At 35.0% G+C, this 26,838-nt stretch overlaps 1 protein-coding gene across 14 annotated transcripts in view; it reads right to left on the bottom strand.

The window, feature by feature from the left end:
• The window catches only part of Lclat1 (lysocardiolipin acyltransferase 1), a 233,340-nt gene that overhangs the window by 109,435 nt on the left and 97,067 nt on the right, over positions 1–26,838 (bottom strand). For all 14 annotated transcript variants that reach the window (XM_076832830.2, XM_076832820.2, XM_076832818.2 and 11 more), the window contains 2 exons: positions 25,680–25,878; positions 5,070–5,216 (listed from right to left, as the gene is read on the bottom strand). In XM_076832830.2, the coding sequence (XP_076688945.2) occupies positions 5,070–5,216; positions 25,680–25,878 (346 nt within the window). The remainder of the gene's footprint in view (positions 1–5,069; positions 5,217–25,679; positions 25,879–26,838) is intronic.

Here is a 26,838-nt window from a genome sequence, read left to right as displayed (position 1 = left end):
TTAATAAAATAATCCTTATGTAATTATAACAAGTATTAAAATTTTTAAAAAATGCTAATAAGATTTAAAAACTAAAAAAATATAAGGATCTAGCTATCTAAAAGAAACAACTAGCAATCATATATATCAGATTAACTTTTTTTTAACCCAATAATTTAGGCCTTCGATGCAAAGTAAAATATCTGCCTTACTCAGGCAAAAGACAGGCTAATATTACTAACCAAAACCACTCCATAACAGAATGGGCACATGATTAGCACATCATGTACAAACATCTGAAGATGGTTTGGCTGAATATAGTTACAGAGTAGAGTGTATGTTCCAATTGTTGGTGAAACCTTCTTTTTCCATTCCATGAGGTAACTTGCAAATTCCAAGAAGAACCAAACCCATTATTCAGCAAATACATTTTGTAAAAGTAAAGTGTTCAGAAATTTGGCCTCGACTTTTGGGAGCGAACACAAAATACCTTCTGATGACAGCAGATGGTAGAATCTGCAATCCTCAGCTACACTCTTATAAATTTCACATCTACATAAATACAACTTTTCCTAGGAGTAAATTTACTAAGCTGTCCAAACCTCCAGAAACCACAGATGCATTCTATAATACTAAAATATTCAAAGAATACTCTTATAGGAGGTATTACATCATGGTACAATAAAAAAAATGGAATCCAATACCCACATATTTCAAGCAAATAAAAAGGAAAGGTCTTAAATATGTAAAGTAAAAAGCTGTTTACATTAGTTTTTGAATTCCGTGGGCATGGGGCTACAAACAGTATTTCTGTTCCAAGTAGATGGCAGACCTTATATGGAATCAGGAATCCCAGAGACAACATAAATATGAAAGGTAAATACTTGTTAGTTTGCTCTTCCAATTTGTCAAAGACTGGGGATTCTGAAGACAAAAACTGAATTCTCATATAAATGTGCATTCAAGTACAAATAGTTCTAAAATGTACAGTCACAACACGGGAAAGTAGAAACAGAGAGAGAGAGATTAGATGCAGATTTTCCTCTTGACCCTACTTTACCTACCCATCCCCAAACTCTGTTCTTATTAGTAATTACACTAACATCCTACTTTCTGACCACAACCTCCTATCAACTCACTCCCTGAAACTCCTCCACTACAGCACTCCTTCCACCCATAGGACTGCAGACCACTCTCTCCTTCTCAAATCAGCCAGGCATGTCCCCATCTCAGGTCTATGCAGCTTTTCTTCCCCTTTCCCACAAGGCTTCTCACCTACCATACAGATGCATGGTTTTCAAATTTAGTCCCTACACAAGAAAGAGTAGAGATGCCTGCCCTAAATACCTTATATCCAACGGCATCCTGCCTTCTTCTGTGTTCTCTCCTTATCTGCCCTTATTTTTCTGAACAGCACCTATGACAACCAGACCTACTTTTTGTAACTTACTTATCTCTTCCCTCATATTAACTTCATGAAAGAAGGAACTGTTTTGTACATAAAGATCAAGAAACATATGTATCTATTAAATGAAGATGTTTTATATACAAGGGGGTTAAATTGTATATAACATTATAACTGTGTTAAAGTCTGGAAGCTTTCCGTTCCAAATCAGAGAACCGGAACTCTAAAGTACAATATTCCAATTGTGATATTTAATTTTATGTGTCAACGTGACTAAGCCACTGTACATAGGTACTTGGTCAAACATTATTCCAGATGTTTCCGTGAAAGTACTTATTATATTTTTTTAAGATATATTAATATCTAAATCTGTAGACTGAGTAAAGCAGACTATCTTCTACATGTGGGAAGGCCTCATCTAAATTAACTGAAAGCCTTAACAGGAAAAGATAGTGTGCCCTCCCATTCTCCACAAGGAAGAAGGACTTCTGCCTCCAGGCAGCCTTTGGATTCAATCTGAAACTCTTCCCTAGGGCTCCAACCTGAGGATGGGCCAAGCCTTCATCAATGCAAAAGCCACTTCCTTAAAATAAACCTTAATCTCTTTCTCCCTATTGGTATACTGTTTCTATTTCTCTGGAGAATACCAATATGTCAATATAATATAAAACTACTCAACCTTTTCAAAGAATATAAAATGATGTGAACATTACAATATAACATGAAGGGAAAAAGAACGAAGTGTGATCTTAGTTTCCAATTTTGTTTAAGATTATATATGCATGGATATACATATACACATTGACACTGACACCTCTGTATGTATCTGTAACCAATGACCCAAAAGAAATAGACCAAATTAGAATAGTGTTTACTTATGTATGAGCTGTGAAATTATAAGAATTTTTGTGAATCCTTCGGTTTCTGAACTTTCCGAAACTAACATATATTACGTATTTCTAATACATGGTATTAGAAAAAAGTTAAACAATAATACATGGAGATAGAATGCATGCAAGGTCATATTTAAATGCACTAATTTGGAAATGTACAAGCAAATTGAATTCAAAATTTAAAGAAAATTATAAAATGTTCTCTTTATAATTAAAAATTCAAATTGAAAGTTAACTGGTAACCAAAAACACTTTTTTTCAACTTTCCAAATTGAAAATATTTTCTTAGCCCTTTTCAAATCATTTTTTTCTAACTCATATAATTCTGCAACAAAACAAAACAAAACACCAGACCCCACGTTTTATTTCATTAGGGCAAACAGTCTGGCTTTTGTAATTTGGCCTTAAGATGTAAATGCCATTTTAACTTATAAAAATATATGCAGTGGAGGAGCTGGGATTGTGGCTCAGTGGAAAAGCTCTTGCCTTGCACGCATGAGGTACAGCAATCAATCCTCAGCACCACATAAAAATAAACAAAATAAAGATATTGTGTTCACCTACAACTAAAATAAAAAACTTTTTAAAAATATGAAATAGGAAACACACTGGACTCCAAACGCCTACGACTAGATGTAAAGTTCATCGCCTATAAAAGAAACCTGAGGAAAAAATATAAAATGAAAAACATTTTGAATATATTTTATAGATTCTAAACGTCTAATCTATGAAATATGTTAACACTAATATATGGAACATGATAACACTAATGCACCAGAGGAGCAGCAACATATGAACTTTTTCCCATTAGCATTTATTTATCATTATTATATTATTTTTATTGTTATTATAAAGTTCCAAAATTGATGTTCTTTAGTGTACATTTTGTCATTCACAAAAATAAATCAGGATGTAATTCGGTCAACTGTTTTCTATACTCCATCAAACGAAACTGACATTTCAATATCCAAAGTTAGGCTTTATACATTCTAAGTCTTATAAAATTTAAATTGGCTATCTTTCCAGTTTAATTTCTAAAGGTAGTTTGGCACTGGAAATCAATTAACTTAAAACCTACAATGGATCTATTTTCAAGCTTAAGCAACAGGTAGCCAATATTAGCCTTCATATTACCCCCTTTGATCCTGATTTTAAAATTTTAACCATAAAATCAAACAGATGTTACACAATAAGCATGTATTTTAGAGAATGTCTTAGTAATAAGTATTTCCAGGGTTCATTTAGCTCAGCTCCATCTGTAATAGATAAGTCAAAGATCTCTTTGTTGCTATCTTTGGTAACTGTTTCCCCAAAATACCTTAGTTTCCCTTATCAACCTCAGCTGTGGCTCAGTCAATCCTCACTTACTTAAATATTTCTATAAATTTTATTTTTTATTATGAACTCTTTTTGGGTAATTTGTTCCATAAATTATTATATCCATGTTTTGAATTAATATTTACTTGACTTGTTCTCTTTTTTACGCTCTAAGGGTTGCCCTTCTTTGTTTAGTACATGTTCTTCCTTTCCATACTATTTGTGATTTTTTTTAGACTTCCATCTACTCTGCTTTTGTCTGTTTTCCCTCACACGGCACACATTCATCCACTGGATCCTTTAAATGTCCTGCTGTATCTTTCCTGAAAGATACCTTTAAGGTATTAAAGTTAAATTCTGCTCTTTCAAGTCCAAGGATTCTCTAGAACTGTTTCCTATGGAAGCTATGCCCTCTTCGCATCATTCCTCCCAGTATTCAACCAGGATAGTTCTACTTTTATCCATCTTACATTCTGAACTGCAAAAGAAGGTTTCATCTGTAAAAATGACCTGGGGTTTAAATAAGTGTTGTAGAAAACACTAAGTTAGTAACTATGATAGACTGTAGAGTTTTGTTTTTTTGTACTGGGGATTGAACCCAGGGGTGCTTTACCACTGAGCTATATCTCCAGCCTATTTATTTATTTAATTTTGAGACAGGGTCTTGCTAAATTGCTTAGGGCCTTGATAATTTGCTTAGGGTCTCACTAAGTTGCTGAAGTTGGATCTGAACTTTCGATTCTCTTGCTTCAGCCTTCTGAGCCACTGGGATTACAGGTGTGCACCATTGTGTGTGGCCAGAGTATACAATATTTTGTTTTCAATATTTTTGATATCTGGGAAGATAGAAAGTACTAAACATATCCTCCTTTTTTCCCTCTATAACTCAATAATGGCTGTTTTTTGTTTGTTTGTTTTGTTTTGTTTTTAAGGAAGAGATAATGTCTTTCCTGCCTACAAGAGGAATAAGGTTTAAATATCAAAAGAAAGGTAATTAAGTTAACTTAAATCAACAATAATTGAAATTTAGTTACTACCAGATTCTTTTCTGATAAGGAAGACACTGAAAGCAAAAAGAGTTTAAAGGATAAATAAATACCTTGAAAGTGGACAAGAGAATATACAGAACAGAAGGCGGGACAAGCTTCACCAAAAATATGATTAAAAATTTGCTTACATAAAGATAAAGCATTGAAATATTAAAATATATTCTGGGGCTAAAATGTAAAGTTCTAGGATAGCAGTTGTGAATAACAACAATCACTTGGGTTTGCCTAATAATAAATTCCATGGGCTCGAATCCTGGGTCCTATAAATTAAATACTGTCTTGGGCCTGACATCCTATTGATTAAATGAGTGACCTTGGGAGTGATCTAGTAATCTTGTTGGTTGGTATTCAGTTACTTCATCCAAGGAATAAGAAGTTTTAACTAGATGCTTTAAAATTCTGTGATACAAACCCAGGCTGTCTTACCTGTGAGATCAGTCCCTTCTGGGAATATGAGGAGCTGAAGTGGTTCATGGATATCACAAAAATAATCAATCATGTCTTCAAAATGGTTCTTGTCATCCTTCCACTTCCTATGAATAAAGATATAGGCAGCAGCCTGCATGGCCCAACCTGGAATAAATTTAACGAACATTTGCGAAGTTTCATTACCAATATCTACATATTATTACATATAATTTTCAAGTTATTAATTTTAGTATAAATTATTTACTATCATAATAACGAACCCTGATATGCCATAAATTCAGCACTAATTTGGGTTACATAATAAAAGATAAACCAGAATATATTTTTAAGAGGGTTTAAAGGTTATCTTGGAATTTGCAAAATTCTCAAAAATCTCTTTTCAAGCCCAAACTAGCTATTAAAATATCAAGGAAATACATTTCCCTGATATTTATCACTAACTCATCCAAGATTTTAAGAATCCTAACAAAACAGACATTTTAACCAAGCTATCTACAAAAGATATAAGGGAATGTGTTATAAGGTTTACAAAGAAGTAAACAAAGAACTGTTGTCAGGTCATTTATTGTATTCTCTTGAATATTTACTTTCTTATATTACTCAATCTCTAAATGCAATTGCTATTTTCAATGGTAGTCACTTTATTTAAAAGAAATGGGGAATTGTGCAATGATGACTAACATGTTGGCTGGAGCATATACTGTGCTCACACTGCCTTTCTCCAGGGCAAATGTGCCTTCCTGATGAAAAGGCAGCCCCAGATCAGCCTTATTTCAGATGACCACCTAGCTCTCCCTTGCCATGGAGACGGGAACTACTATGGGAGATGCCAGGCTCAAGGTGACCTATCTATTTGTCTGGGTAATAGCCCACATGGAAAACTTGAGCCACACACAATAACTTTAGGTCAACCCAGTGTTCTTTCTGTCAGAAATTTCACCTAGGACCATAGGGAATTGAGTTCATTTCAACAATCATATTTCTTATTCTCAAGATTTACAATTATTTCTTTTTCATATTAGCCAATTTTTACGAGTTCACGTGATTATAATAAAAGTAACGTTTACTGTGTGCCCGGTGCTATTCTATGTATTAGTTAATTTTCAAAATTAGTTTATAAATTAGGTAAATTAATATCCCTATTTTGGGTGAGGAAACTGAAGCACATTGAGACCCAAACAACTAGTTAGTGGTAAAACCAGGTTTCAAACACAGGCTGTCTGGCCCCACAGCTAAAGTTTTAAATAATTATAGACTATATACTAAACAGTTTCTGTGCAATATATATCTAGATTCCTCTAAGGATATTAATTACACATAATTTAAATTATTCTTAGAAAATCATTTATTACTCAGAGATTAGACTTTTTCATTTTTTTTTGTACAAAACTCACTCTCTTTAAAACTTTTTATTCATCTCAAATGTCTACTAATTTGGTTCTGTTTTCATGTTTATGAAGGATGTCCTATGCTGAGCTGACAGGTGGAAAGCAGTTCTCCCTTTCATGTAAGAAAAAGTCCCCCTTAGGGAAAGAGAATGATAGCAGTATCCATGAGGTTTTGCTGTAACACTTTTCTCATATTCTGTATGGTCCTGGAATTCCAGAACAGATATAAAATGGCTAAATTCAACCTCTTGAATCTCTCCTCTGAGAGTGAGATTATTCCCCATGGAGCCTGTGCTTTCTCATGTTCATTTACATTATCACTGATGTTTCTGAATCTTTTTTTACTTCCTTTAGTTTAAATGTTTTTCTCTCCATTTTTCCATAAAAGTCACAGGAACATCTTGTAAGTTTTTTCCCTCCCCTTTCACTGTCACAAGTGCATATTTTATCCATGTTTCAAGCAACAGATACTCATATTTTTTAAACCTGTTGAGATCCTCAAAATTTATGATGTTTATTTCATACTTTTATGAGCTAATTAATGACAATGCAAGTTATAAAATTTAGAATTCGGCTATACAACTTTTCTTTTTCATACTTTTTCCACTGTAGGACATACTGTCTTCATGCTGAATTTCTCCAGACAAGGGTTGGGCACCTGGCAAATTTATAAAGAGAATCTGTGGATATGCTGGCATAGCTCTATGGCCACCATCTTTCTGAAATCCCATTTATAGTATCAGCACTGCATTCCCACAGCAGATGTGAGTAACCCCTGAGCATTTTCCATTGTCCAAACCTAGTCCATAATTTTAGAACCAAAATTTATTTGACTTATTCCCTTTTACCAGACTTTAAAGTTGGCTACAAAGATCTATTTACTTGAATGTGTATTACATTATTCATTCTTTCTCAATAAAAAGTAAGTCTATTCACCTTTTTTCCCCCCTAAAACAGTTAAGGGAATCACAAAAACATCACTACTCTCCTAGTGCTCTAAGTTCTGAATATGAAAGACAGGTGCTAATTTATCAACACTGTTTACATATTCATAATGTATGGTATGGGATATTATCTATTGTGGGATTATGAATATGACACAGGAGGCAAAAAGTCCTGTGGAAGAGATATTTATTCCCTTCAACAGTATTTTCAATTCTGAATAGATAGGGGTGTGATCAAGGAAATACTACCTGTATTAAGTGAGAATTAAAAGTACTATGAACAGATGCAAATTTTAGGTGAAAATATTATATCACAAAGATCATGAGAAAACACTTCATTTACTGAGTGTGTACTTATATGTACCAAAAGCAGTTATACAAACAAACCCAGAAATTAATTAATGAATAAAGTTCTCAAATCTACAATTTCTATCAGGTTATCATATGCTATTTAGACAAAGTGAGAGGGGCTGTGTGGTCCCTTCATTCACATTACAAATTAGGTAATGCTCTCTATATACTTCTTCTAAAATGAATAATTTCCATAAAGGTCTAGCTCTTAAAAACATTGAGTGAAAGTGAACAATTAACTTTATAACCTTGTCCTATAATAATCCTATTGTAGTATGCCTGTATTATTAGATCTCAAATGTGCCTGTGCTGAAAATACAAGACAGAAATCAAAATATGATAAAGCAATTAAATACTATTCAAAGCAAACTGAATTCTAAACATAATTTCAAACTTTAAAAAGCACAAAATGGAGAAAAATGATAAAAACACTGCAAATTTCACTACACTCCACAAGGAAAGATTATCAACGCCAAGAGGACCTATGGTTAGAGACATCCCTGTAGCAACTATCATGTGTTAGGCAGAAATAACTATGCCTCCTCAAGATATCCATACCCTAATTCCTTGAACTGAATATTAGATTACATGGCAAAAGGGAATTGAGTTGTCAATCAACTGAATTTAGGATAGGGAGATTATCCTAGATTATTCTAGTGACTCAAAGCAATCACAAGGATACTTAAAAGTGGAAGAGAGCCAGTGTATGGTAGTACATACCAGTAAACATAAATACTCAGGAGCTGAGGCAAGATGATCACAAGTTTGAGGCCAGTCTGAGCAACTTAGTGAGATCCTCTCAAAAATAAAGAATTTTTAAAAGGGCCAGGTATGTAGCTGAATGGTAGAGTGCTTGACTAGTATAGGTAAGACGCTGGGTTCAATTCCCAGTACCAACATAAATGAATGAATGAATGAATGAATGAACAAATAAATAAATAAACAAATAAATAAATAAAGGTTTTTTTCTTTTTTAAAATGGAAGAGAGAGACCAAAGACTCAATATTTGAGTGACAGAATGTGTGACAAGGACTCAACCAACTCTTGTAGTATTTGAAAATGGTGAAAGGGGCTAAAAAACCAAGGATCCCAAGGGCTATGGAAGCTAGAAGAGGCAAGAAAACAGACCCAACCAGGGCCTACAGAAAGGAACCAGGCTTGCCTGGTTCCATTTAGCCCAACAGAACCCAAAATAGAATTCTGATTCCAGAACTTAAGACTCATCTTATTTGTGCATTTCCATTAAATTCAAAGCAGGTATAAAAACTCTAAAGTTCATACCAAATTCTTTTACTGCTTTCTCCTAAAATTACCCTGTTTCAAAAGTATACCTTTTAGAAATTTTCAGAATGTAACTACTTATTCAAGAAAAACAATTCCTTAATTTTCAGCAGAACTGAGGACAATAAAAGTCCTATAAGCCTCCTAGCTCATTCTTGGGATGCCTTGCAGCTTGGAGGAATGAGTATTTCACTGGGATGTTAACAATGACACATATCAACAGTATAGTCAATTTAGGTAGCCAATTGTATTAACTTCAGCAATGATTGAATGGATAACCTTAAAGCGTAGAGTTATTTCTCCCAACAAGGAAAATGTCAATTTCCATGTAGCTCAGGGCTTATACTGTGTTCAAAAGCTAACATATTCAAAGGAAAAGCTTCAATTCAGTAACTAAGATCTCAACACCATCTCCCTAAATTATTTAATTCTCAGTGTGATCCTAGAAAGAATCCTGGTATACCATCTGGCACATAAGTTACTAAATTAACTGAATTTAACCTTTCTTTTCATGAATCTTCTTGCTACAACCGTACTCTCAAAGATCAAAACCCATCTCAGCTAAGCAACTCTGGCAAATGAAACTAAAAAAATTTAACAATTACAAAAACTTATTTTTCAATTATGAGTACAAATTCTTTTTTTTTTTTTGAAGAGCAACATTTTTTTTATTGGTTGTTCAAAACATTACAAAGCTCTTGACATATCATATTTCATACATTAGATCCAAGTGGGTTATGTACTCCCATTTTTACCCCAAATACAGATTGCAGAATCACATCGGTTACACATCCACATTTTTACATAATGCCATATTAGTAACTGTTGTATTCTGCTACCTTTCCTATCCTCTACAATGCCCCCTCCCCTCCCCTCTTCTCTCTCTACCCCATCTACTGTAATTCATTTCTCTCCTTGTTTTTTTTTTTCCCATTCCGCTCGAAACCTCTTATATGTAATTTTGTATAACAATGAGGGTCTCCTTCCATTTCCATGCAATTTCCCTTTTCTCTCCCTTTTCCTCCCACCTCATGTCTCTGTTTAATGTTAATCTTTTCCTCCTGCTCTACCTCCCTGCTCTGTTCTTAGTTGCTCTCATTATATCAAAGAAGACATTTAGCATTTGTTTTTTAGGGATTGGCTAGCTTCACTTAGCATAATCTGCTCTAATGCCATCCATTTCACTGCAAATTCCATGATTTTGTCATTTTTTAGTGCTGAGTAATACTCCATTGTGTATAAATGCCACATTTTTTGTATGCATTCACCTATTGAAGGGCATTTGGGTTGGTTCCACAGTCTAGCTATTGTGAATTGTGCTGCTATGAACATCGATGTGGCAGTATCCCTGTAGTACGCTCTTTTAAGGTCTTCAGGGAATAGTCCGAGAAGGGCAATAGGTGGGTCAAAGGGTGGTTCCATTCCCAGCTTTCCAAGGAATCTCCATACTGCTTTCCAAATTGGCCGCACCAATTTGCAGTCTCACCAGGAATGTACAAGAGTACGCTTTTCCGCACGTCCTCGCCAGCACTTGTTGTTGTTTGACTTCATAATGGCTGCCAATCTTACAGGAGTGAGATGGTATCTTAGGGTGGTTTTGGTTTGCATTTCTCTGACTGCTAGAAATGGTGAGCATTTTTTCATGTACTTGTTAATTGATTGTATGTCCTCCTCTGAGAAGTGTCTGTTCAGGTCCTTGGCCCATTTGTTGATTGGGTTATTTGTTATCTTATTGTTTAATTTTTTGAGTTCTTTCTATACTCTGGATATTAGGGCTCTGTCTGAAGTGTGGGGAGTAAAAATTTGTTCCCAGGATGTAGGCTCCCTATTTACCTCTCTTATTGTTTCTCTTGCTGAGAAAAAACTTTTTAGTTTGACTAAGTCCCATTTGTTGATTCTTGTTATTAACTCTTGTGCTATGGGTGTCCTATTAAGGAATTTGGAGCCCGACTCCACAATATGTCGATCGAAGCCAACTTTTTCTTCTATCAGATGCAGAGTCTCTGATTTAACATCAAGCTCCTTGATCCATTTTGAGTTAACTTTTGTGCATGGCCAGAAAGGGGATTCAGTTTCATTTTGTTATATATGGATTTCCAGTTTTCTCAGCACCATTTGTTGAAGATGCTATCCTTCCTCCATTGCATGCTTTTAGTCCCTTTATCAAATATAAGATAGTTATAACTTTGTGGATTAGTCTCTGTGTACTCTATTCTGTACCATTGGTCCACCCACCTGTTTTGGTACCAGTACCATGCTGTTTTTGTTACTACTGCTCTGTAGTATAGTTTGAAATCTGGTATCGCTATGCCGTCTGATTCACACTTTCTGCTTAGAGTTGCTTTTGCTATTCTGGGTCTTTTATTTTTCCATATGAATTTCATGATTGCTTTATCTATTTCTACAAGAAATGCCATTGGGATTTTGATTAGCATTGCATTAAACCTATAGAGAACTTTAGGTAATATCGCCATTTTGATGATGTTAGTTCTTCCTGTCCATGAATAGGGTACATTTTTCCATCTTCTAAGGTCTTCTTCTATCTCTCTCTTTAGGGTTCTGTAGTTTTCATTGTATAAATCTTTAAACTCTATTGTTAGGTTGATTCCCAAGTATTTTATTTTTTTTGAGGATATTGTGAATGGGGTGTTTTTCCTCATTTCCATTTCAGAAGTTCTGTCGCTGATATACAGAAATGCCTTTGATTTACGCGTGTTGATTTTATATCCTGCCACTTTGCTGAATTCATTTATTAGCTCTAGTCGTTTCTTTGTAGAACCTTTCGGGTATTCTAGGTATATAATCATCTCGTCCGCAAATAGTGAAAATTTAAATTCTTCTTTTCTTATTTTTATGCCTTTAATTTCTTTCATCTGTCTAATTGCTCTGGCCAGTGTTTCAAGAACTATATTGAATAGAAGTGGTGACAGAGGGCATCCCTTCCTTGTTCCAGATTTTAGAGGGAATGCCTTCAATTTTTCTCCATTCAGAATGATGCTAGCCTGAGGATTAGCATAGATAGCTTTTACAATGTTTAGGTAAGTTCCTGTTATCCCTAGTTTTTCTAATGTTTTGAACATAAAGTGATGCTGTACTTTGTCGAATGCTTTTTCTGCATCTATCGAGATGATCATATGGTTCTTATCTTTAAGTCTATTGATGTGGTGAATAACATTTATTGATTTCTATATATTGAACCATCCTTGCATCCCAGGGATAAATCCTACTTGATCATGGTGCACAATTTTTTTTTTAATATTTATTTGTTAGTTTTTCAGCGCACACAACATCTTTGTTTGTATGTGGAGCTGAGGATCGAACCTGGACCACACGCATGCCAGGCGAGCGCGCTACCGCTTGAGCCACATCCCCAGCCCCAGTGCACAATTTTTTTGATGTGTTTTTGTATCCGATTCGCCAGAATTTTATTGAGGATTTTTGCATCTAGGTTCATCAGAGATATTGGTCTGTAGTTTTCTTTCTTTGAGGTGTCTTTGTCTGGTTTCAAAATCAGGGTGATGTCGGCCTCATAGAATGAATTTGGAAGAGCTCCCTCTTTTTCTATTTCCTGAAATAACTTGAAAAGTATTGGTATTAATTCTTCTTTAAAGGTTTTGTAAAACTCCACTGTATACCCATCCGGTCCTGGGCTTTTCTTGGTTGGTAGTCTTTTGATGGCTTCTTCTATTTCATCCATTGATATTGGTCTGTTCAAATTGTGTGTATCCTCCTGACTCAGTCAGGGCAAATCATATGACTTAAAAAATTTATCGATGTCTTCACTATCTTCTATTTTATTGGAATATAGGTTTTCAAAATAATTCCTAATTATCTTCTGTATTTCTGTAGCATCTGTTGTGATATTGCCCTTTTCATCCCGTATGTTAGTAATTTGAGTCGTCTCTCTTCTTCTCTTAGTTAGCATGGCTAAGGGACTATCGATCTTATTTATTTTTTCGAAGAACCAACTTTTAGTTTTGCCAATTTTTTCAATAGTTTCTTTTGTTTCAATTTTGTTGATTTCTGCTCTGATTTTAATTATTTCTTGCCTTCTGCTACATTTGCTGTTGGTTTGCTCTTCCTTTTCTAGAGCTTTGAGATGAAGTGTGAGCTCATTTATTTGTTGGTTTTTTCTTTTTTTTGAGAAATGACCTCCAGGCGATGAATTTCCCTCTTAAAACTGCTTTCATTGTATGAGGATGGCCACCCCTGCTTGCTTACGAGGACCATGTGCTTGGTATATTTTTTCCCAACCTATCACCTTCGGCCTGTGTATGTTTTTTCCAATCAGATGTGTCTCCTGGAGGCAGCATATTGTTGGATTTGATTTTTTAATCCATGTTACCAGCCTGTCGCATTATTGGAGAGTTTAAGCCATTAACGTTTAGAGTTACTATTGATATATGGTTTGTACTTCCAGCTATGTTTGATTATTTATCTTTTTTTTTTTTAATTTAGTTTGTTTCTCCATGATTAGCTTTCCCCTAGTCCTCTGTCTTTAATGAGGTACTTCCCACTGTTGGTTTTGGTTATTGTTTTTCATTTCTTCCTCTTGTAGTGTTTTGCTCAAGATGCTTTGCAATGCTGGTTTTCTGGCTGCAAATTCTTTAAACTTTTGTTTATCATAAAAGGTTTTTATTTCGTTGTCGTACCTGAAGCTTAATTTTGCTGGATACAAAATTCGTGGTTGGCATCCATTGTCCATTGTTAACCTTATTGGTTTACCCCTGAATGTAATCTGCCTCCTTTCTCTTGTAGCTATTAATATTTTCTCTTTGTTCTGTATATTGGATATCTTCATAACAATGTGTCTTGGCGTTGGTCTACAGTGATTTTGTATGCTCAGTGTCCTGTATGCATCTACAATTTGTATATTCGTTTCCTTTTTTATTTCTGGAAAGTTCTCTATAATTATTTCATTCAGCAGGGTGCTCATTCCCTTGGTTTGAACCTCTATACCTTCCTCTATCCCGATGACTCTTAAGTTTGGTTTTTTTTATGTTATCCCATATCTCTTGGGTGTTTTTCTCGTGATTTTTTACCAGGCTTTCTGAGTTGGCTAGACTCTTTTCAAGATGATATATTTTGTCTTCATTATCTGACATTCTGGCTTCTAGTCGCTCCACTCTGTTAGTGATACTCTCATTTGAGTTTTTCATTTGGTTTATAGTTTCCTTCACTTCTAGAATTATTGTTTGATTTTTTTATAATCTCTATCTCCTGATAAAGATGCTTATTTCCTTCTTTTATCTGTTTATGTAATTCATTTTCAATGTGTTCTTTCACTGTTTGAATTTGCTGTCTCATATTCTCTTTAAGGTTCCATTCCATCTGTCTAAGGTATTCCTTGAGTTCTTTATTTGACCATTTTTCTGATGCCTCTAGATCCTCCTGAATATTTAGGCTGTCCTGCATTGTTAGTACTCCTTTTCTTCATTGCTTTTTCATGCTGCTCATGTTACTTCTTGTTCTGTTTGACTGCTGAGTTACTGTTTACTCCTATAAATTTACTTGATGCTTGGGAGGAAAGTTATTAGAAGGGAAGGGAAAAAGTCAGTGTCGCCGCCGGTTTCAATGAAGTTATCTCCTCCACTGCATTCTGGTGACTTCAGTTCTCTGCCATGGGGGTATCCCATGCAAATGGCAACAGTTCGTTCCCTTTTCCAGGTGACCAATGCAACAGGTGGGTCCTGACTGGCTCTCCCAAGCCCTGTCTCAATCCTGTGGCCACTGCCTATGAAGGCTTGGTTGGTATTAACCTCTGCAGGTTCAGAAGGGCCGGCCAGTTGTTTCAGCGGGATCGTTTAGTGCTGAGTCACAGCGGTTTATCTGAGAGACGCAGGCAAACGGGAGCTTGAATTCAGCCGATCCGGGCTCTGTGCGTGTTCTGAGAGGCCCAAACTGTTCGCCCCAGATCCACGTCACCTCAGTATTGCCTAGTGATCCTGAGCAAACAGCATTTGGACGGTTTACAACTCCCTATGCCAGCGCAGCTGAAGAGGTCAGAGACTTGATCTCTCCGCGCCCGCCGCCATGTTGAATCATTTTCTGGCTTTCAGGATGCTTAGTGTTCCCCTTTAGTGTTCTTTCAGCTCCTGGGTACCACAGAAACCTGGGGCTCCTGATGAAGGACTGGAAGCATAGAAACTGATTCAAAAGCACCAGTACAAATTCTAAGATGAAATGATCTGTTATGTGTCCAAATATAAGCAAAGATGTATGTACATCTTCTAGGCAACAAAACTATGTATCTAATAAGCTCTGTCTATTATACTTCACTTGATAGTTTTCATAAAAATCTTGACTCATGATAAGCATTTAATAAAATTCGTTCCAAGAGTCAACCAGTCAATGAGTATTTTTCTTCACAATTTGGTGAAACAAGGGAAAGCAAGTGACACAGAATGCTTGTGGCTATAAATAACAGAACAGCAACCTAAAAGTCTAGATTTAAATAAACTGGGTTTAAATTTCTCACATACAACAAAGTCTGGCCCCCAGTGTTGATTCAGTACTCAGTACCTCATTTTTTACCTGCCACCCTTCTGAGGCTCTCTCTTCCAGATCCATAGGTTACAGAAGCTCCAAGCATCACAGCTCTCATAATAATATAAATGCAGAACAGGACAGCACAATCCCATCAAACTCTTCTCTCTTATTGAGGAGGAAGATCTTTCCCAGAGCCTCCCAAAAGCCTCCCTCCATCTCTTTGATGAGACTGGTTCAAACAATGATCCCTGCTAACAAGAGGCTATGATAGCCAGTATAAGGACCTTCATCCTCTGTGATAGGATGTGTACACCAAAAAGGTTTGTTGTTGAAATGAGTCAAACATCATCTTTGGTCTTTAGTTGTTTAAAAATAAATGGAACAACACAGAGAAGAAGGCTGGCCATAAAACTCTGTGACTTAGATACAACAGAAGTCATAATTCATCAATTCACTAAAGAAGGGAAGTCCAACAGAAAGTTTGCTGTGAAAGTAACAACTTTAGTTTTTACTATCGTATAGAATAAGTAGCCAGGAATCTTCACCTGGAAGAGTCACAGATGGAGCTTCTAGTATACTGGCAGTAAGTGCTTCCAGGAGGGCCGAGTTACTTTGAGTGAGGAGGCACATGTATCTTCTCCAGGTGATGAAACTTGCAACAGTGAAGTGTTCCTGGTACTGAATCTTGTGGCAAGTGTTTTCCAATTTACAAACCTATTCATCTTATTCTTCTGAGTTATGAGGCAGGGGAATAGCAGGAAATTTTGTTAAACTAAAAGGAGAGTCCACCAAACTAGATGAAGTCAAAGGTAGTCATGGCTTTCTTGCAATTTTAGTGAAAATCCATTTCAAATAGGAAGAAGCTAGGTGGGAAACGGAGTGTTTTTCTTTTTAAAGGGGATAAAATTTGGCATTACAAACATCTTAAAGAGAAAAACATCCATCCTTTGTGTTTAATATATAATAGTAAAATCAAGATGCCTTTAGTAAGTTTAGTTATTCTTAAAACTATATGTGAGCAATGACATCTTAACATAAATTTATACAGTTGTGTCTCATATAGTAATGTTTGGGTCAACAATACACCACATATATAATGGTGGGTTTTATAAATCATATTGCCTAGTGACTTTGTAGCCATCTTAGTTTGTATAACTTTGTGTCACGTTTACACACCAACAAAATCAGCTAATGGCACATTTATCAGAACGTATTCTCATCATTAAGCAATACATGAGTGTACTTTACTAACATTTGTAAATGAATTCATGAAATTTAGATAAAACTGAAAATATGAACACTTAAATCATTGCTTTCCTATCCACATACAACCCCTGCCCTGCAGCACTGTCAGGTTTAATCGCACTATGCATTGTACTCATGTTTCTACAATATGTTGATCAGATGTACAACAGATTTAACTGACTTGTTTTTATTCATCATCTTTACAAAGAAAAATGCATATAAAATTACCAAAGGCACTTAAAATAAATTCTAGTCATTTTAACATTTTAATGTTAAAAATCATTTAACATTCTAGCAGATAGTTTATATTTTTGGATGGTGAATTTATGAACTGCCTCCTACCCAGTTTTGATTACTCTGTGAAAGCAGACCACCACAGGAACTCCTGTTCCACTCATAGTCTTTGCACATCCTAAAACGTGAGAGTGGATAAAAAGCACTCATTCATCAGAATGGCTTCTCTCTGGTTTCATTCAGAACCATCTAGATACATTACAATCTATGATATTCCTAGATTTCAACATTATATTCAGCTCTAGAATCCCAGAATTTACTTTAATTTGAAATCATGAGGTCAGATCCGTAAAATGTTTAGTTTCGTACATGACTTATTCAGTTTTTAAATCATTATCTTTGTATATTTACTCTTATTTTTATGCTTTCTAAAAGCCTTCAACTGTTCTGCCACTCAAGTGTGATTAATTAATGATCCAGAGAAACCAAGAAGCCAAGAGTTGAATGGGCACAACTCATTTCTTGGTACAAAATCATGAAGAAACTGGACTTTAATGACACCTTTAAGTTTAATATTTGATTTCATGAGTTATTATTAAGGGGCCATAAAGTTAGCTGGAAACAACAATCTATTTGCACTCCATTAGCAACAGGACAATTTTTTAAAAATATATTTTTAGTTTTGATGAACCTTTCCTTTATTATATTTTATTTATACATGGTGCTGAGAATAGAACCCAGTGCCTCACACATGCTAGGCAAGCACTCTACCACTGAGCTACAACCCTAGGTCCTCTACAGGACATTTTTTTCTTTTTTCTTTTTTTTTTTTAAATCACACACATAGACACTTTATTAATTTCTTCTACAAGAGACAATTAACATCAAACTTTTAACAGAAATGTCAAGTCATTGGAGAGGCCAAACAGATTTCCAGGAAGAAAGATAAAAAATTTAAACTTAAGTTAAAAGGCACTAGGATACCACCTAAAACCCACCACCAAGGTGGAAGTAGGCTAAGGAAGGTTAAGCTACAGCAAAATGTCTAATGTTAATGTTAGCAATTACACAGCAGGAAGCAAGTCTGTGTTCTAGAAGACTATGATGCAATGATTGTTTGGGCCCAAGAGGATATCTGGCCAGGAAAAGGTCAAAATGGCTGAAGTTGAAAGCCATAGAAAGGAATAGGTACAAAGGGAATACAAGCTATATGGTCAAGCAGATGACAATGAATCAGGCTTCTTCCTCCCAAGAAACATTTGCTGCACTGAGCTACCCTCTCCCCCCTCAGAATCCCAACCAACATTTTTTTTTCAGGCTGAGTTGCCTGCTCCTCCCTTAACAGGGTGCTTGCTCAGGAGAATAGGTCTGGGAGTTGCCCAGGGCTCTTGTTCTTAATTTAGCATAGATCTTGGAGAACTTGTCACACATGGGCTGATTTGTTGCTAGTTGTTCTGACAAAGAAAAATCTCCAAAGCATTCACATGCAAAATCTGAGCTTCCCCAACCATCTAAATAGCCTTATTCAACACCCTCAGAAGCTGAACTCTAGTTAAAGCTGCAAGGTTCACAAAATCATTAAGGAAGCCAGGTCTACCTCTACATCTACAGGACATTTTTTTTTCTTAAAATCTAATTTTATAAATCTTAACAAAGTCTAAATAGTAATTTTTTAAAAATTCCTTATAATTTGACCTAGAATCTAAATACAATGATTTCTTTCCTTGCTTATTATGTAAATCTGTTACTTTGATTCCAAAGGAAAAGAACTTTTAAATTTCTTTACTTATTATTTTTCAAATTTCTTCATTTATTTACCTATTTTCCAGCCTGGCACTACAGATGTAATATTATTTCCATTTGTAAATTAACTAATTAGACCAAATAATTATATTCTAGACATTTGGCAAACAAACATGTACTTGAAAAACAATTATGAATAGCAATCTTAAGTACTCCCTAAAATCAAATTGTCAAGGGGTAAGGTGTCTTTGAGTGTGAAGCAGGATAAAATCACACCAAATTGTCAATGGCCTAAGTCTCACACAGCCTCAAGCAGGATACAGCCAACCACTAAAATGCACCCAGTTTTCCTTTTCTTCAACTTTATTTCACTCCTTAACTCTAATTTGCATCATGCAAATTTTGTTTGCTGCCTACACTTATGTCTTTCTTCATTTAATTTGTGTTTGCTTGGTTTAGAGGTTCTAAAATCCTTTTTTCTCTAATCCAACATCTGTTCTCATTAATAGTTTCCATTTTCATGAAATCCTATCAAGTCTACAAATAGTTAAGAACCCACAATGTGTAAGATACTCTAAGGACTTTATAACTCATGTGGGAAAACTAAGTAGGCAAATGGAAAAGTTAAGAATGAAATGCTTAAACAGGAAATGAAGAATTTTTCTCTTATCTTGAAGAAGGAAAAGTTTGCAATAATAAAAATGACTACCCTAAACAAAGAAAATGGACAACAGGTAGAAAAAGATTATTTGCAACATGAAAGATACAAAAAGCTATTATTTTTACTCAGAACTTGTATAATCCAACAGAATAAAGACCAAGATTCCCAAAGAAAAATGTCCAACCAACCTCACTTATAATAAAATAAATCAGTATAAAATCCACATTGAAATACCTTTTCTATCCAAGTATAACTTCAAGTATAACTTGGATATAAAATATAACTTGGATAAAGACCATGGATTTCACAGCACTATGTTGGTGAGAGTGTAATAAGAGTCTTATAATGAGGACAAGTTAAAACACTGGTGTATCTCAAAGAAACTTTAAGCAGCCATTTAAAGACAAGTCAATTAGAGATGGACTGACATAGAATAATCTCCAAGATATATTACTAAATATTAAAATAAATAAAAGGTGAATACCAATGTATACATTTTGTTTCCTTCATTTTTGTTTTAAAAAAAACAAAGTTGGGTGTAGCTAAAGAATCTGCTTATATATGTGTGGAATATCTCTGAAAACAACTGATAAACAACTGCTTTGGAGAAGAAAACGGAGTGACTACAAGGTAGGGATTACCAAGAAATTCACTTTATCCTATGACTATGTACCTGTTATGTGCAATACACACAAATTAAAAATTTAAAAGTTAAGCATACTATTTAAAATTAAATCTTTCCCGTGTCTTTGATTCTGGAACCAGACACACCTGGTTTCAAAATTATTTCCATCCTATAGTATCTATGTGCAACAGGCAAGTTATTCAATTTTCTCCAGTTGCATTTTGTTTAACAATGATACTATGTTGTAACATGCAGTTGTGATTTTTCAATAAGATAAGGCACCTAAAGTTCCTGGCATAGTATTTGGCAGAGTCCATGTAACAAATTATTAGACTCTTCTTTACATTTCTTCCATTGAATTGCCTCATTTTCTAAACTCTGAGATAGACCAAGACAAAGGAGTATAAACTATTCATTCATAAAGAGAAGAAGTCTTAAAACTTTTAGTGGATTGTTCACTTTAGCATGACCCCATGGGAATCTATAGGTTTTTTGTTTGTTTGTTTATGTGGCTTTATAATATATGATCATAAATAAATTAAATGTAGACTAGACAAGCCTATTAAAATAGCATATATGAAACTGAAAGAGAACATTTAATGGTTCCCAGACTCTGCCTAAACATGTTTGGTAAAGCTAATTTTAGAATAGGAGATAAATTTTCTATATTTAAATTTGAATCGAATTGATGCCTATCTGAGAATGTGGATTTTAAATATACTGTTAAATGTTGATAGAACTTTTGAACCTTTGACATTTTATGATAATGAGATCATTTTATTTCCATCCAAAATTCACTGATCTTTCATATGCAGATTTTAAAATTTCATTTTACCAAATGAACTCTAGTCTAATTTGCTTTCTTAGAACCCAAACAGCCCAGACCCTGTATAATATAAATACAAAATTTTGAAGAGAAGGTAGTGAAAAACCAGCCTCTACCTCAGAGCAAAGCCTGTCCAAGGAGGGGGCATGACCCTTGTCCTTGGAAAGACCTACAGAGCACCCTAGGCACATACCCACCCTACTGAGTTGTTTATCTTTTTACAAATAACAGGAGAGATCTGCTGCGCCAGGTGTCCCTGACTCAGTCAGGCTAGGTGGGGATCCATAGCAACCCACTAGCAGCCACCAATATGAGACAGGGAAATACCTGGGATGCCAGATGACCCTCCCAGTAGTTTATGGTGGTTGATAACATGTTGGGAAACCATGTAGTTCAGCACGTACACCCCTCATGGCTTAAACCAATCAGTTCAAAAGAATACCCCTTTTGTACTGACCAGTCACCCTTACCCAACTTGTTCCCGCCAGTGAATGTGCTAATCATGTTTTAGAGTTGTTATTTGATTTTCCCGCGGTGTGTGATGATTTGCTAAGAGATGCTATGATGTATATGAAGTCCCTGCCTTCTCCAAAGAATATATAAAACTGCTGCAAACCCTGAGCTCAGGGCCTCTCAGTGTCATCAGTTGCTGTGTGTGCGCGTGCGCGGAGGACCGAGCTAGCTCGCAATAAACACCTCTTTGCTGCTTACATCGATCTTGGGTCTGTGGTGGTCTTTTGGGGGGGTCCCGAATTCGAGCATAACAGTAGTGAGGATCTGTGGGAGCAAAAGCCAGAGACAGCCCTGTGATCTCAGCTTTACCAGTCCGGAGTGGCAACTCTGCCTGCTTGAGCTGGGAGTGAGGTCTTATTTAAATGCCATGGAATCTCATTGCTCTTAACAAATCTTAGTAAATTTTCCAAAGAAATGTGTCTACATTTGCTATTTATATTTCAGACAATTTCTAGAGAATGACTGATATATCAGAATTTCACTAGAGAGCAGTCTCTGGAGCTTCTCCTACTATAATGCTGGAAGCATGCAATTCTTTTAATTTCATATATATCTTATAGACATAGCCTGACAGTAATTTTAGGCACTATTTTAAAATAATTTCTTACATCTGACAGTGACCCATCACAAGAGATCAGGGATGGAATTTTCTCCTTGTGGTGTGTTGAAGCTCAAAGAGTTTTGGACTTTGGTTGGGCATGGTGGTACATATCTACAATTCTAGTGGCTAGGGAGGCTGAGGCAGGAAGACCACAAGTTCAAAGTCAGGCTCAACAATTTAGTGAGATCCTGTCCCAAAATAAAAAATAAAAAGGACTGGGATGTGGCTTAGTGGTTAAAGGCCCCTGGGTTCAAACCCTAGTACCAAAAAAGTTTTAGACTTTGAAGAATTTCAAATTTCAGATTAGAAATGCTCAACCTGACATATGTTAGATCTTTAACCATCTTCCATTTCAATTACTTCTCCCTGATAAATTTATTCTCTCTTTTTCTTGCTTTCCAGCAATAAAACATTAAATTTTATTTTATTCTACCTCTTCTTGGGTACCTCATAAAATTTTATTCTTCGTTTCTAATATGACTTTCTTTTTATTCTATTTTTTCAATTCAACTAACTCTCATTATATATCTTGTTTCTCATCCCATTACTATTCTTTGCGTTTCTCAAAGTGTTTTTATCCCTAATCTCAAATGCATGCTTAATAATATTTAATTCAGCGGGGAGTACTGTGCTGCAGTATTGTTTTTTTTCCAGTTCTGTTCTCTATTTAGAAGTTTCATATATGGATATGAAAGTCTTTTGTTTATTGCTTCTTTTGTGGGTTTACTTTTGCAGTGGAGAAGTAAAGGGGAAGTTACTCCTTGGTTCTCTTACATCCTGCAGGATCCTTAATTTATTTCACTCCTTATTTTCCTCCACTGCCCTTCTTTTAAGGGGAGCTGCCTCTTCTTCAACAAATCTGATTCTCCCTCAGAAGCAATGTGTCTTGGAGGCTGTCACTTTAGGTCCCACTGTCTTTCAAATTATTTTCCTTTATTTTGTGCTGTGAACTTCTTTGTCGGACTTGTGTTTAGTATTTTGGTATTTAGTATTAGACTCTCTCTTTCAAGGGATGACTATCTTATGTTTCTGAGTAGTTCATGCCTCTCTACTCTTAAGCCTTCTCTCTTCACCCTTAGTACCCATAGTGGGAGGATGGAAGGAAATCTTGTTGGATTTATTTCTCTACTTACAGTAATTGGGAACTTATTTTTCTTATTTTAAACTTATTTTTCTCTGACTCCCAGATATGTGAAATAGATGAGTAGTATATGGTTTATTTCTCCTGCTCAGTGACTTGATGACTGGTTTTGAAAGTGAAGAAAATCAAGTAGCTGCCATGAATTGCAAAAAAAAAACTTTTATAAGAAGACTTTTTACGTAGTCTCTTTTTGTTGGACACACAACTGTGACTTTTTCATTTTCTTCTTCATTTTTAGTCAATACTCTCAGATTTTGATAGTTGTGTTTTTCTGTCTTGATTTGCTGACTTCATGCATACTGGCATGATGTTATTCTTAATATCCTGCTACTATATTTCATGTAGAATTAAGAGAGGTACATAAGACATCATCGTTCTAGTTGCTGGCAATATGTGCCTCCTCTTCTCTTTCTTGATCTGTCTTTTCAGAAATATGCCAGTTTTTAAAATACTGAGATTCTTGATATACATTTTCCATCAAAAGGTGATGACTACACTCCCTCTCTAGACTCTTTGAGGGCTATCAATGTGACACTCTGTGAATTGTAAGGCTAGGTCATAAAAATTCTTAGAGCTTTCTACTGGTTCTCTAGGATTGCGATTATACAAAGAGAAGCTAAGTGCCAAGTAAGAAACCTGCTTACCCTGAGATTATTATCTTGGAAAAATGGCAAAGAGAAACACTAAATTACAAGCATGAAGGCAATTAAAACACAAATACACTTATTACATCAATCACAAACCCTCTTACTGGTTTATCCTGAGGTCAATGCCTCCCCTTTGAGGTTGGCAATTATACGTCATTTCAAAATACTGATAGACGGATGGTTTAAAGAGTGAATAGTTCAAGTAAGAAATGTTACACAAGGAAAACACAGAAATATACATATAATAGATGAGGCTATATAGTGAACACTTGATATACCCATGTGTCAATAACTGCTTTGAGTAATATGTTTATAGTCTGTTTCCTACCCCAACTTCACATTAAGAAAGGGGGCAATACAATGCTAAAATATTCCTTTTACTGCAATGCACAAGAAACATATTATATTCCTACCCATTTAAAGTAAACATCTCTAGGAGCCTGAATGTTATAATATACAAACACAATAAGAAGACCAAAAAGAAAGAAACAAAATAAAAAACTATGGATTAGGGGCTAGGACAATTCAGAAAATACCAGCACCTACAATAATGCTTGGAACCAATAGGTCTTCAATTAATATTTATTAGATGAATGTACATGAATCAGTTGATTTCAAATATCTTATCAGCATAGACCAGTTTCTGGCCTAAGTCATAAGCATGACACACAGTAAAAAGATACCCAACTATTATTTATATCCTTCCAAATGTTGGTCCTCAAAAACTACATTCACTCCCTTGAAAATAGTTTATTTCCTCTTTCAGAGTAAGATATTTCAAATCCAATCAATAAATGAGCAAAGGAACTGAAAAGGTACTTCACAGAAAAAGAAATACAAATGGTCAAAAATATATGAAAATTGTTTAACAACTCTAGCAATTAGAGAAATACAAATTAAAAATACACTGAGATTTCATCTCATTCCAGTCAAAACGGCAATTATCAAAAATACAAGTAACAATAAATGTTTTCGAGGATGTGAAGAAAAGGTATGCTCATACATTGCAGGTGGGACTGCAAATTGGTGAGATCACTCTGGAAAGCAATATAGAGTTTCCTCAAAAAACTATGGAACCATTTGACCCAGTTTTCTCACTCCTCACTATATATCCAAAGGATTCAAAATCAGTGTACTGTAGTGACAGCCACATCAACATTTATAGCAGATGAATTCACAATAGCTAAGCTTTGGAGCCAACCTAGGTACCCTTCAACAGATGAATGGATAAAGAAAATGTGGTATATATACACAATGGAGTATTGTTCAGCATAAATACGAATGACTATGACAACTGCAATAAATGGATGGACCTAGAGACGATCATGCTAAGCGGAATAAAGCAGTCCTAAAAAGCCAAAGTTCGAATGTTTTCTCTAATAAGTGGATGCTAACCCACAATAAGGGGGTTGGAGAGGAGAAAAACAGAAGTTCTATAGATTAGCCAATGGAGAATGAAGGGTAGGGAGTGGAAAGAGGAAAAGGAAAGCAGAATGAATCAGACATCATTTTCCTATGTACATGTATGAAAACATCAGTGAATCCTACTATCATGTACATCCACAAGAATGGGGTCCTAACTAGAATAAGATACATTCCATGCTTATTTAATTATATCAAAATGTATTCCACTATCATGCATAACTAAAAATAATAAATAAATGGATAAATAAAACATTGCAAATAAACCCAAATAATTGAAGTAAAAAAAGAAAAAGATATTTCAAAAAGTGAATAGAGTCACCTGGCATAACAACTCTATTAGGGAAAAAGGAAACTGGAGTTATTTTTGTCCTGGTGAACAAAAAAAATACAAATGGCTTTAATAGTGAGTTTATATTACTAAGTTATAGATTTACAGTGGGTATACACATGTACAAAGAGTGTACCACTTAAAATAATGTGTGAATAACCTACCAAATCCAGGAACACTTTTGAGACTGGCTTTGAGACAAATTTTCTCCAATCGGAGGTAGCTGTATCTAATCAAACAATTCCACAGGAACATCCAGTCCATTCTCGTCCGGTGGTTCATGATAATAACACTTCTTTCTCCAGGTATAAATGCATCACCTGTTATAACCACTTTTACACCAAACATGGTCTCCAACAATGCCTAAAAAAAAGAAATACTGATATGTATACCAATTTAAAATTGTAATTTTTCCATAGATAATTTTTATCATGTCCAATAAGTATATCTTATGATTTCTTATTAAAGTGTTTTCCATGATTTTTTATTCTATAATAAATAGGTGGGGACGGAACTGGGGGTAGGGTTTAAATCTAGAAGAATGAAAATATAAAGTCCTATTTCTAAGTGCTACGCATTTAAATTTCTAGCAGTTTCCTAGTTAAAAAAAAAAAAAAGGTAACTGTCCTTGAAATCTTCAAGAGATAGATTAAGCTAAAAAAAAAAAAGAATCAAAAAAATGACAGATTCCATTGTGTAATTTCTTAAGGATATATAAGATTATTACATATTTCTTCCTAGGAAGGACAGTCAACAAATCTCAACACTGGATACAGAGCTGAAGAAACAGAAAATTAAACTTTTAAAATAACTATGTCTAAAAAATGCTACAGACCTAGTACCTGCAATAGTTCCTGGCATACAGTAGACACTCAAATATTTTCTAAAATTGTTCAATTCACTTTTTAAATGGCCATGAATAAAATACATATGAAATATTTAAAAGAAAAGAATATTATAGATGAGTTATTTCAACTAAATAACAGATAATAAGGAAAATTATTATTGATTTTAATCTTTTTTTCGCTTTTTTGAGATGGGGTCTCACTATGTTGTCTAGGTTCATCTCTAAATCCTGGGCTCAAGTGATCCTGCCACCCTAGCCTCCCCAGTAGCTAGGAGTACTGATGTGTGCTCAATCTCCACTACTGATTGTCCAGCTCAATCTCTTATTAAAATTTCGAATTATTTATATGTTACAAATGTAAATAATGTTAGAAATCTGAGAAAGTTTTTCCAAGGCAGATAAAAGGTAAAATCAAAAGTTCACATAGGCAAATATCACAATGACCTTTTCAAAGTTTACACCAAGTAAGCAAACTA

Source organism: Callospermophilus lateralis, chromosome 14, assembly GCF_048772815.1.
Source record: "Callospermophilus lateralis isolate mCalLat2 chromosome 14, mCalLat2.hap1, whole genome shotgun sequence".
Classification (NCBI taxonomy): Eukaryota; Metazoa; Chordata; class Mammalia; order Rodentia; family Sciuridae; genus Callospermophilus; species Callospermophilus lateralis.
The sequence above is the reverse complement of the archived record's forward strand: the minus strand, read 5'-3'. Positions and strand labels throughout refer to the sequence as shown.